Here is a 13,303-nt window from a genome sequence, read left to right on the forward strand (position 1 = left end):
GAAATGTGATCCTGTGAGATAACTGGTCTCATTAATGCAGCAAAGGAGCAATTACTGTGCTATTTTCACATTCTTTATCTAGAGCAATTTAACTTTTTATTACTTCTCAATATCATTGCCAATATTACTTTTAAATTGAACTGCCATTTTTTGTGACTTATCTTACTTCTATTGTTATTTAGGCAATGTTTCTTTGGATTCACTCCCTATAAACCTTATATTTAATACTCTATTGTTTTTATTCTTATGTTACTGTAGTTTTTGGAGCAAGCAGACGCAAGAACTTCCTTCGGGATAATACAATTCTGTCTTCTCCTATTACATTTTAAGGCAATTTTGCTGACTTTAGGGGACAAAACCCATCTCTGCTTGGGAAAAATTAACCAGCAGAGGAGGACAGAGTGAAGTCAGACAGACATAATGACACACAAGCCACACAGAGTTGGTCCAACATTGAGTCACAGGGCTGATTTTTGCTCAGAAATATGATCCTTTGAGTGAACTGGTCTCTCTAAAGCAACAAAACAAGTGGTAACTACTCTTACTTTATTGCATTTTATGGCACTTTTGCTGACTTTAGGGGACAAAATCATCTCTACTTAGAGAAATGGAAAAGCAGAGGAGGACACAGGCTGATTTTTATCTCAGAAATATGATTGCATGCCTGAGCTGGTCTCATTAAAGCAACAGGGCAAGTAGTGACTACTCTTTATTTATTACATTTTCTGATACTTTTGTTGACTTTAGGGGGACACATTTATCTCTGCTTGGATAAATGGACCAGCAGAGGAGGACGGAATGAAGTCAGACAGACATAAATCTGCATCAGCCTCACAGAGTTGGTCCAACACTCAGTCACAGAGACGATTTCTGCTCTGAAATATGATCCTGTGAGTGAACCGGTCTCATTACAGCAACAAAGCCAGTGGACACATAAGGTAACAGAGTGTCCAAACCGGTGGGCCTCGCCGGTCGTGGCTGTTTTGTCGCAAAAACACGCCTCCTGCAGTGTGTCGTGGATCAAACCGGGCCAGACAGACACACACACACACACGCGCACACACACACACGGGAACCTGAGGTGCCATCACGGCGCCATCCAGGCTCGGTGTCACTGTGCCCGGCCGGCCCTGTGTGTTTAATCATGTGTGTTGCTGAGAGGAAACAACAAACAGCACGCCTACCTACCTACCCCTCCCACACACACAAACACGCACGTAGACAGCTACGGTCCTGCCTGGAAACCTACCGACCGACCAGCGGCACCTCTGGCTCCATCCAGCCGCCGGGTCAGCCGCCACAGCTGCCCGGTAACCAAACGCTAACGGCGGCTAACGTTACCTTGGTGAACGGCGACGCTGCAGCCGTGTCCATCACAGTAAACCAGCGGATTCTCAGCCCAGCCTCGCTCGTCTGAACACACGCAGCAACCTCCGACCATTTCCCGCATGCTTCTCCCATATGAAGAAATGTATTTCCCCACCCGGCAACCGCTCAGACCTCGCCCAGGCCTGTCAAGTGGTGGTCCCGCACTTTAACGCCGCACCGGGCATAGTCGTGGGCCGCTTTCGTCGCGCAGTTTTAGCGCAGCGGAGAGGCGAAATCTCGGCGTGGGGCTTGTGGTGCTGCTGCTGCTGCTGCTGCTACGTTTTTTCCGTGATGTCCTCTCCGTCCCCTTAGAACCGATGCAGTGCGCATGCTCAGACCTGCTCCTCTGGGTCGAAATAAAAGTCACAGTAAAGGTAGCAACTTATTGTTTTGTTTTTTTTTAATACGAGTTCCTCTTTTTCACCGCACGACTTCACACTTCAGCGTGTATTTTAAAATTATTATCAGTGTGACGATACCGTAATGGAGAAACGCCCATCTGTTGATCTGAGTTTCATAAATTAGAGAAGTAAAACATGTGGATCAATCGGTCAAAACCGCTGGCTGCACTCTGCTGCTCTGTTCCTCCATCAATTTTGCATCAACAGCGCCATCTTCGGGATCTCAAAATAACGTTGCAACAATTTCAAGCTATTTCACCATCCAATGTCCTGACCTGAAATGAAAAACATCCACAGTGTGAATGTTACACCTGCGCGTCTATATTACTGCTCTATTATCTTTTAATTTTCTTCATTCTGATTTTTTTTTAATTTCGTTGTAATTTCTTAATGATCTGCATTAGGCCTGGAATTTCAACTTTGTGGCAAGGCCAAGTCGCACAAAGGCCAAATGCCAGGGCAGCAAGGTCATCAAATAAAACATTTTGAATTAATTTAACTTAAAGCTTGAGGAAATTTTAAACAGATTGATTAAATTGGCTTTATTTGAAATCAGCCCAGATAACTAATACTAATACTAATACTTTACAAATAATAAAAAAAAAAGTTTATTTCACAAAATAATTCATTGTTATTTACAAACTACAAGCTTATATACAAACTCTTAAGTAGGAAGTTCATAACACTTATCTCTGGACTAATCACTGTCACTGAAGTTGTTTGGGAATGTGCGTTGGGAGTCGAAGGAACTGAAATTAATTAATATTAATATAATATTACAAGTATTAGACTGTAATACTCCTTAGGCACTTTTTAGGCCACTGGTTCAGCTACATCAAGGTAGCTAAAGAAGAGCAATGCATAACATTATATGTTGAGTTTCTTGTCCCTTTCATTCACTGAATTATCAAACTATAGTCATAAATGACCCAGAGGTTCATAACAGAATAGAAATTTAACCCACTACTAGTTATCCATGCAGTGTTTCACTTGATCTATTTGCAGCCAAAACAATCAAAAATAAATAGATGTGAAATTCAAATTCTAAATTGTCCAAATTCACTGAAAGCAATATTTCTTTATTTATTTTGGCCGGCATTAATTTAATCTTATTTATTCTTGGGGTTATTTATTCAAGTCTTTTTTTCTAAATGTTCTTTTTTCTCAATTTTGTGAAGTCCTCAGAGCCCTCGAGTTCTTTTATCACGTTCATCTTTGTCTGTGATATTTGTAAAATATGTCAAAATGCCCTGTCTCACACATACATGTAAAAGAACCTGGAGCTGATGTTTCATTACTCTTAATTTTATTCCTTGGTTTTTTTCCTCTGGGCGGCACAGTGGTGCAGTGGTTAGCACTGCTGCCTCACAGCAAGAAGGTCCTGAGCTTGAATCCACCAGGGGCGGGGCCTTTCTGTGCGGAGTTTGCATGTTCTCCCCGTGGGTTCTCTCCGGGTTCTCCGGCTTCCTCCCACAGTCCAAAGACATGCATGCTAGGTTAACTGGTGACTCTAAATTGCCCATAGGTGTGAATGTGAGTGTGAGTGGTTGTCTGTCTATGTGTCAGCCCTGTGATGAACTGGCGACTTGTCCAGGGTGAACCCCGCCTCTCGCCCAATGTCAGCTGGGATAGACTCCAGACCCCCGCGACCCTTCAGGAATAAGTGGTTACAGAAGATGAAATGTTGTCCAAGTGAAAATACATCAGCCTGAGATAAATTTAGATTTTTGGCTGTTAAAGTGACTTAGGGCTGGTCAATATATGGACAGAAATGTATAATATCAACAAATATATATAAATTGTCTTTTTCTGCTTTTAAGGAGTGCATTACAGTTAAGTGATGCAATTCTCTAAATTTACCAAATTGTTGTAGCTGTTCTATTATTTGCCTTTTTCCCACTTAGTTATCATATCCACATTACTGATGATTATTTATTGAGAAACTCATTGTATCAGTATTTTGTAAAAGTACAAATAGCCATCCATACAATAATATTACAATACTGATATCAAGGTATTTGCCAAAAAGAAAAAAATATTGACTAGCCTTGAGTTGACTCCTATAATTCAGTCAGCAGATGTCACCAGAAACCTCTCATTTTGACTGGACTTGCGTCATCATTGCTTTATGACTCCTGTCTCGTTTGGCTGAGTAAACTCTGGCAGACAGGCCGGGTTTATGGTGGAACTGTGACTTCAGACACACAGATTGGGCAGAAGCATGGCTTTCTAGATGCTTGACCCGTTCCTGTTTCCCTACATGTTTCTTTTAAGGTCAGAGGTGATGTGTCAGAAAATATTCTCTTTTTTGTTATCCTCCCACATTACCACAAACTACCCTGACTCAACTTTAGCCTTAAACTTCTGCAAACAAACTTACTCAACAAACTACGTAGAAGATAAATACAATGAAGTCGACCTCTTCTACCTGGAAAAAGAGAAGCACTCTGGTTGTACTTCTGAAATGGATGACTGAGCTTTTTAATCCAACATGTGGACATGAAGCTGCGATGACAGTTTGTCTTACAAGTGTCACTTCTCATCACAACCCAAAGACAGAAAAGGGAACTGGCGCTGATGGAGAGGACAGATAGTGTGGTGGCAGCTGGATGAAGCTAACACCCTATTCTGGTCTGAAGGCAGCAAGGCGTGACCGAGTCCCTGCTCTGACATGTGGGCGAGAAGAAGTACATCCACGTTCGCATGCACACACCGATGCACTCACTAGTCAGAACCCATTTTGTGCGCTCACCAAAACTTCCCTGAGACTCTCAAACAGATTTAGCTGTCAGCTGAGTTTCCTCAAGTTTGTCATATCAAAAGTTCCCAGAAACCCTCAGTTTTTACCTAAAATTTGCCCTCACACAAATTCCCATATGTGGCTGGTGTTTTACTGGCAGACATAATTTATTACTATCCACTCTGTGGGTGAGGTGAGAGTTAGGTGGGAAGACTGAAACTTTTGATCAAATCATTTTTGCACATTTTCTCAGTGAGCTTTCTTCTACCTTCTTAGAATTAAGAGTTCCATAAGAACTCCAGAAGGGCTAAGGTTCTACTCAGAACCATTTGCTTCTGAAGAACCCCCTTTTGAACAAAGGCTTTGTCAGGGGTTCTTTGTATGACTAAGGGTTCCATTAAGAGCCCTTTTCATCCAAAGAAACCTTTTTAGAAAAAATATTTTTTCAAGGATTGCTGAAATTCTTGAAGAACTCTTTTATTAAGGATAGCATAAAATGGTTCTCTGTAGAACCCACTCTGGATAAAAACCTTGGAATTTAAAATGTCCTCTGGAGAGCCCCTTTGCTGGGTTCGAGATAAACCTCTAAGAATATAAAAAGGGTCTTGGTAGAACCTTTTTGAGGGTGTTCTAGATAGAACCCTTGGAATATATAAAGGCTCTCAGTAGAACCACCCTTGGTGAGTTCTTGTTTGCACCCACAGAAGGTGGGAAGGTTCTGAATAGAACTCAGAGAGGGTTATGAGTGAAACCCTTCACAGATGGTTCAAGGTATAACCCTTTATATTAGGTTCCAAGTAGAACTCAAGAGTTTCAATTAGAACTGTTACAAAAAGGCTCAACCACAAACCAAAAGGGGTTCTTCTTTGGGGATAAGCAGAAAAAAAACCTTTATTTTTCTAGTTAGCATCTTTATTTTGAGAGAGTGTGGTTAAAGAAATAATCACGACTATCACACTCTATAAAACCATGAATGCAACACTTTTGTTTTTGCTCCCAAGAAGCAAATTACACACATTTCTCAATTTAAAAGAACATTTTACACAAACCTAGAAAACCTGCCTAAAAAAAGGCACATTTGTCATAAAACTGTCATTAGAAAGACTACACACCCAACAGCCATCACCTTCTCCCTCCTCAAGCTAACATTAGCTGCTGAAGCTACAATGCTTGTGTGTTTTGTACCAGCATATAGTCACACGAACAATGGGTCTTGCAAATTCTTTCACTTCCTGGCAAATGAAAGGACCAGTCAGGAGTCACTGGATAAAACAAATCAGATAACAAAGAAGGACAGTGATTTTGTTGTTGATGACACACATTGTGCGAGACAAGGGATGTAGTTCACAGAGCAGTTAACACAGAACTATGACAAACCTGCCACAAACTGCAACTTTATTGTCTTGTAAAATTATCTTTTAAATTGGAAAACATTCCTGGCATAATCTTTCACTATATATTGCCATTCATATTTTTTCCAAAGTAAGGTTCCAATGGTCACACTGGAATGGGAGGGGCTTCACCTCGCTTTAGAGATGCTGATTAAACATCATGGTTTTTGCTCAGGTGTGCCTTGGACTGGTCAAAATATAATGACACTCTAAAATGTACAGTTTTATATTGATAAAGTACATTTACCAGGCACTGAACTATTGTTATTTGACATAGGACTACAAACTCATTTCGCTGGAGGGCAAAGTCATGACCTGCCCTACGCTGCTTCTGATTATCTAGCTTTTATCTAACTCATAGCTTTGTTGGGTTGGTTAGGTTTAGGCATCAGGAGTGATTCGCTAGGGTTAGGTTAGGAATATCAGGATAAGCCAATTAGAGGCAGAGTAGGGGAGGTCCTGACTTTGTCCCCCTAGGACATTTTTTTTGTATCTGTATCCCTATGTGTAATAGCCATAGTCCAATCCATAATAGATATCTTTTTTGAAGACAGATTGCACATTTTATACTGTCCTTTTACTGTTACCAGTCCAAGGCACACCTGTGCAATAACCATGATGTTTGATCTGCATCTCTATATGCCACATCTGACAGGTGAATGGATTATCATGGCAAAAGAGAAGTGCTCACACAGATTTGAACACATTTTGGAAGAAATAAATATTTTGTGAGCACACAAGAAGTCTGAGATCTTTTACATAAACAAAAAATGTTATGGTTAAATTTTTGTTGAGTGAGTTTGGGACTTCCTGCACCTATTTTAAGTGCCCCAAAATCCCAGAGACCACTTTGGGACCATTAACACATAAAGACGAATTCATTGTCATGCAGTACCACACTTATTCCAGCAGGTGGACGCTGACGTGAAGAACCTTGCGTTCCACTGACATTCATTTCCTCAGCATCCGGGGAAAAATAACAGTTATGTCTGAATCCCCTGATGAAATAAGGAGACAATCCAGAAACAAATACAAGTGTCATATAACATTGTACCCTCATTTAAACATTATAAAATCATACTAATCTTTAGATACTACAGGGGTATCACTGCTCATCTCTCTGTTCCTGACTTAATGTAACATAACAGCTTTAACATGCTGTCAGAGAAATCTTTAGGTCTTAAACAGCACCTTTCATTTAATTTAGATGACTTTCATTTACATCCCCCAATAATTCTGTCATTCTCAGATATTCTCTCTACTTTCAAACGTCTATTTTGTGTAACGTAACTGTCTCTAACTTGTGGGAGTGCTAAATGAGTACAATATTCAGGAGTGAGAAACCAACACATGGTGCAGAGCGAAGTCATGTCCTTTGAAGCACTTCTCTCAAAACCACAGCCTTAACAGAGACATGTGACCTACTAGATAATAGGATTTTTTTTTTCTGTAGTCTTGAATTGGCAAGTGTTTCTCAGAGAAGCCGAACTTCTCTCAGCAAAGAGCAGGTCGATGTGCAATGACAGAAAAAAGAAGTTCTTTTATTTTTACACCTTCACAGATAAAAACAGAAAAACAGAGAAAAACAACAGCAGATATATAATAAATGCATTCATTTTTGCTACTTTGTTGAACATTTGAGTGTATATATATGACATTATATATGACATGGCTTTGTGATATAAACAGTGGCTACACCAGGGATCATTAAGTACAAATGTTACCGAATTACTCCCTCATAAACACTTTACAGGCCATCTTTTCAGATGAGTACAGTGTGACTAAGAACACTCTGACACCCGTCACACTCTTGTAACGTCTCTCTCAGTCTCTCTCTCTCTTACACACACACACGCACAAACTCAAAAACACACACACACAACACAGACAGAGAGAGATAGCTGCTACTTCATGCTTTCATTTTTGATACTACCACCTACTTATATGAGTAAATCTGTGTCTGTGTGCTCATACAGTCTTATCAGGCTCAGCATGTGTGTGTGTGTGTGTGTGTGTGTGTGTGTGTGTGTGTGTGTGTGCATGTGCATGTGCATGTGTGTGTGTGTGTGTGTATGTATGTGTGTATGTATGTATGTAAGCATGAACATGTGCATGAATGAAAGCTACTTCACTTCTAGGCGGTGCTCGCCACGAGCTATGTGGGAAGAGAACTCGTAACGGTCACGGCTGCGGTGGCCGCACACATTGCACTCGAGTGGGTCACGGAAGCCGTGGCACCCCATGTGGATGGTGAACATGACGTAGTCCAGGAAGATCACCCTGCAGTGGCCACAGGGGTACACCGCCCCGGGCAGTGCTCCGGCTTCCCCATCTGGCCGCACCACCCGTAAAGCCTCCAGCGGTGACAGGGGGATTGGCTGGGCTTGTGGGTGAGGGATGCCGTTCTGGTGGTTCAGCCCTCCCAGCAGGTGTCCTAAGCTGTACATGATGGGCTGAGACATCTGGGAGGCGTCAGCGTGGAATGAGTCCATGTTGAGGGGTGGTTGAGCGGCATGAGGAAGGCCCAGGAGCGGCATGCCCATCTTGTGGCCGTTGGTTAGGCTCATGGGACTCATGTCATTGCGGCTTAACGGGATGGGGTACGGCCTATGGGAGGGAACGGGGTCGCTGTCCGGCCCTGTGAGGATGGGCTGATGGTGGGCATCAGGCCCTGGGGAGCCAGGCGGAGGGTCTTTAATGTCAGTTCGGTGGACTAACTCCCTGTTAAAGCTCAGGTCCAGGCAGACACCATTGTCGCCTAGACCAGAAACATGAGAAGAAAGAGCACTGAAGACTCCGTAGGAGGTTTCAAACATTTCCAACAGCACGGCCAGAGAAATGTGACAGGCAGGAAGCAGCGGTTATTGCTTACAGTTGGAAAAATATCTAATAGAGACTCTTTTGTGACTCTAAAGGGGTCCTCACTTTGGTGTAGAGTCAAGGCAATGTGAGAACTGTTCACTTCAACACAAAGAAAAAGCTATAGTGACCTGGAACATGGCATGTTGACAGGACAAAGGAAGCTTTAAAGGGACAATTCATGCCAAAATCAAAAACACATTTTTTTCCTCTGGCTAGTAGTATTATTTTTCCATCTACCCTGATTTGGTGTGAGTTGCCTAGTTTTGGAGACATCACCCGTAGAGATGTATGCCTTCTCTCCAATACACAGTAAAGGAACTAGATGGCAGTAGTCCTGTACTCAAAGCAACATAAAAATACATTTGAAAAACTCAACAGCAATGTCTCTTTCCAGAAATCATGACCCAGTTACTTGTGATAATCCACTGATCTTGTTGGGAGCAGTTTCATGTAGGAACTACTTTTCTCCTGCAGTAGAATCTACTGGAAATACTTTAGAATCTACCAGAACTACTTTGTTTCTAATAGAAAAAAGTAGTTCCAAAATAAAATTGCTGATAATAAGGTCTGTGAATTATCTAGACTCATGTTTGGAAAGGATAATGATTTTGAATTTTTCATACGCTGGGTGCCATTTGTCTCATTATAGTGGAGAGAAGGCAGGCATCTCTACAGGTGATATTTCCAAAACTCTGCAACTCACTCCAAAACAATTTAGCTGGATAAACAGCACTACAGCCCGGGGGGAAAATATGTATTTTTGATTTTGGGGTGACCTGTCCCTTTAAAACATTGGAGCATCCTGTGACAGTAGTCAAGTTTGGTGGCATGAGAGGACGGAGGGCTGAGAGGAAGCAGACGACACAGACAAAGGCCTCTGGTGCAGCTGCAGCACCACAGCAGTGAAGACTTAGAGGCACCTGCTCACGTTTCTCGCCTCCCGCTGTTCTTTCTCTCTGCGGTCGCAGAAATTACTTCTCTTTTCCCCCTGTGGTTGTCATATTGAAAGATCTCACTTCATTTGTTAAGCTGATAGAGAGCTGTAGGAGGCCTTTTCTGCCAAATACAGTCTCGTTTTGCAAGCAGCTTGAGGCTTTATTGCGAAACTACAACCCAGTGTTAGTTAGGCTTAACCAGAGAGGTGAGAGCCAACTATTGAAAGTCGCTGTGTGTGTACGCCCTTAGAGCCAGCCATTTACTGAAACTGATATCTCTTGATCATTCATCACTCTGGCAAATTATCTGAGTTTGAATCAAAACATATGCAGTGAGTAACTAAACTGAGAGGTTTCAAGTGCACGTCTCTCTTTTTTTCACGTCTCCATTTATTTAACCATGCATGGTTACAAATACCCACCTATGACATAATTCTTGCAGAGAATTTAGGACAGTGGAGACCACTCTCAGGTGGGTGCAGGTATGAGGCAAGTGCTGTGCCCTCAATTCCTGTCTGGCAAAAGATGGAGGCCAGCAAAGACAAACAGACAGGCAAACAGGTAGCTTAGACAGACAATTTGAAATAATCCACAAAATACAAATTTTGTAGTGTAAAGCCTAAATGCAAAGCAAAAAGCACAAATGTGGTAAACACTTCAAAAAGACAGCGGTATATTTATAGCTGCACAAATCAGTAAAGAGACGGGCCTTAACAGATATAAAAACAGCAAGTAGCAATTCAGCAGATAAACATATCAATCAAACTGAAACTCTGTAGGCATCCATAATGTGCTGTATAAATATAAAGTAATGATATGAGCTGCTTTCAAATCATAACACAACTCTGTGACGCCCGTTGAGATGAGTGTCTCCACTCAGCTCCTACATGTCTGCGAGTACAGCTGTTCTTACCAGTGAACTTCTGTGGCATTGAGCTCTTCCGTTTGGCTACGTTGCTGGCAAGCCTGTCGAGTAACAGAGCACGCTCGGTGCCCATCTGAGTCCTGGGTGCCTGTCCGTCCTCTGCTTGACAGTGGGAGAGTGAGAAATTTAGTGCACCATGGAAATGAAGACCTCTTATCGATCAAGCAGTATCACGAGTAAAGCGAGCGCACTGAGCTGCAGCTGTCCACCTGTTGAAGCTTTTGAGGTTATAAAGTGAAGCAAAAAAAAAAAAAAAAAAAAAAAAAAAACATCTTACACAACACACCAGCTGCTCGAGTCACGCTGGGAGGAACAAGATATTAATTTGAGATCAGAGGCTCCTTTGACCTCACTTCCTGGTGCTTTTTTACTTCACCAGTGCAGGAGAGGAGACCACAGGATGAGGATGTACTTCCTCACCACTACGGCACTATCAGGCATAAACTTACGACATTTGGTGACCACAGACGCAGAGCATTGTCTGAGTGTTGCAACCGTGCAAACTGTCCTGTAAGTGTGTAATGGCATTTCAGGGGGAAGGTTATAGACATAGAGGTGCATGTTTATGTGTTTGCCCTACATACATATTTGGCTTCCCCTTTGCCACTACAGGCATGAGAAGCGGTCTTCATAGCTCTGAACCTCTGCACCACAGCAGCCATAACCTATTTAGCTGTAATGATGGGCTAACAGCCATAAGCCTATTAATTTAATGAGGCTATAAAAACAGGATCTGTTAGCAATAACAGCTTTAATCATGTGCCTGTTGCATACGTACAAGTGGTTTTATGCAGACAGTGCAGTGTTCTGACTACAGTACATTAACAGTTATATGTGCATGTGTGAAGTGTACCTTTGTGTGAGGACTGTCACAGTTTCGAATATGTTGTTTATGAAGCAAGTGTCAGAGTGGCACTGAGACGAGGCTGAATGTGTGCAGTCTGCTCACCTCTCTCAGCGGGACCTTTGCTCTGAATGTAGACATGGCACCTCTCTCTGTGTTCTTCAAGGGAACTACGCTGCTTATAGCTGCGACTGCAGTGGTTGCACTTGAAGGGCTTCTCTACTGTGAGCAGGATTTCAGTTAATCACCAACACATGAAACATCAACAACATCGTAATGGTAAAAACTAGTATTATTTCCTCAAGTGGTTTCATACAAAACTGATGATGTGCATATTGGAGATGTTGCAGCATGTCTGCAGGTAAAACACGTGAACTGAGACTGAATGAGTAAGTTTCCAGGGGTGAGTGAGTAAGATATCATATGCGATGTGTGTAACCGTATAAGAGTGCATGGCAAGGTGTTACTGGAAAAGCCATGCAGCCTCAACATGTGTTCAGATTCAAAAGGAGTGAGAAACCAACATGAGGGAGTGAGAAACCAACCAACCTGATACTGTACACAGGTGCATACAGTATCAGTGCACATCAGCTTCACATGTGACTGAATGTGTGTGTGTGTGTGTGAGTGTGTGTGTGGCTGGCTGGTACCAGAATGGGTGCGCAGGTGCCCGCTTAGGGCGTCGCGTCGACGGCAGGCGTAGCTGCACATGGGGCATTTGAAAGGCTTTTCTCCAGAGTGCAGTTTGATGTGGCGAAGCAGGTTTCCCTTCTGGGTGAATGAGGCCCCGCATTGAGAGCAGTGGAATGGCCTCTCACCTGAGCGAGGAAAAAAACACTTCGTGAAAAACAATCTGGCACATTTCACAGTTTACTGATCACACAAGATTTTTGGATTTCACATAAAAGTTGGACAACTGTCAGTTATCTGCTCTTGAAGATTGACTGTAAGCTGTAAACCGTAAATAACCGTAAACTGCTGCTGATGTGGTGTCCACACCTTCAGAAGTTTTTGTTTAACTTCAATGTTGGTATTTTTTGCAAATAAACTCTTTCTTTACTTTATTTTACTTTCGTTGTCAACTCAAGGTTAAACGTAAATGTGACCGCAGTGTGTCATGAATCTACTTGCAAAAGTAAGTTTTTACTTGCCCTGTACATTTTATTTATCTGCAGTTATCAAATAACAACAAACACTAAAATTAATTGTCATGTTTAATCTGGGGCTGCCTTGTCTATAACACATCACAAAATATTGAAAATGTCGATCCCAGTTTCTCAAAGTCCAAGGTGATGTCTTTCAATGTCTTATTTGTCAGTCCAAAACAAAAAGATAATCAGTTTAACATGATAATAAACAAAGAAAAGCACAGAAGCTCCATATTTGAGAGGCTGAAAACATTGCATGAAAGATTACTTTAGTGATCAATCAATATTTAAAATAGCTTAATAGTTTAATTCTTTTTTACCACTTGCCCAGTTGCCAATTAAGTTGCCAACGTAGCATTTTACTCACCCCGAGCAAGTGTGGAATCCTCACTGGAGAACCCTGATGACATTTGTTTTTGTTTTTTATTGATCACACAACATTTTTGGATTTCACATCAAAGTTGGAACACAGTAAGTTATCTGTTGCCGCAGATTGATTTGTCTAACTGTAGATTACTGCTGAACAACACATCGGTGTGGTGTTCATCCCTTTATAAGTGGATGTTTCAGATGCTGGTATTTTTGAAAATGAATGATTTACTTGAGCTGTCCTGGTTGTTGAGTGACTCTACTTTTTACTCCTTATATTTTCAAAACAACTTTTTGTTCAATGTATTTTGAGGGGAATT

General features: G+C 41.8%; 2 protein-coding genes across 6 annotated transcripts in view; both read right to left on the bottom strand.

The window, feature by feature from the left end:
• The window catches only part of LOC146330234 (protein AF-17-like), a 32,591-nt gene extending 30,710 nt beyond the window's left edge, over positions 1-1,881 (bottom strand). The window contains exon 1 of the mRNA XM_084715720.1: positions 1,342-1,881. Coding sequence (XP_084571846.1) covers positions 1,342-1,450 — 109 coding nt within the window. The 5' untranslated portion in view covers positions 1,451-1,881. The remainder of the gene's footprint in view (positions 1-1,341) is intronic.
• Positions 1,882-7,415: 5,534 nt separating this feature from the next.
• Positions 7,416-13,303, bottom strand: part of LOC146330235 (zinc finger protein Aiolos-like) — a 42,623-nt gene continuing 36,735 nt past the window's right edge. For 2 of the 5 annotated variants that reach the window (XM_084715726.1, XM_084715724.1), the window contains exons 7-10: positions 12,117-12,284; positions 11,572-11,688; positions 10,611-10,724; positions 7,416-8,658 (exon numbers count right to left, since the gene is read on the bottom strand). In XM_084715726.1, coding sequence (XP_084571852.1) covers positions 8,024-8,658; positions 10,611-10,724; positions 11,572-11,688; positions 12,117-12,284 — 1,034 coding nt within the window. In that variant the 3' untranslated portion in view covers positions 7,416-8,023. The remainder of the gene's footprint in view (positions 8,659-10,610; positions 10,725-11,571; positions 11,689-12,116; positions 12,285-13,303) is intronic. The other 3 variants (XM_084715729.1, XM_084715728.1, XM_084715727.1) reach the window with 3 other exon arrangements.

Source organism: Lutjanus erythropterus, chromosome 3 (assembly GCF_056507025.1).
Source record: "Lutjanus erythropterus isolate fLutEry1 chromosome 3, fLutEry1.hap2, whole genome shotgun sequence".
Lineage (NCBI taxonomy): Eukaryota > Metazoa > Chordata > Actinopteri > Lutjaniformes > Lutjanidae > Lutjanus > Lutjanus erythropterus.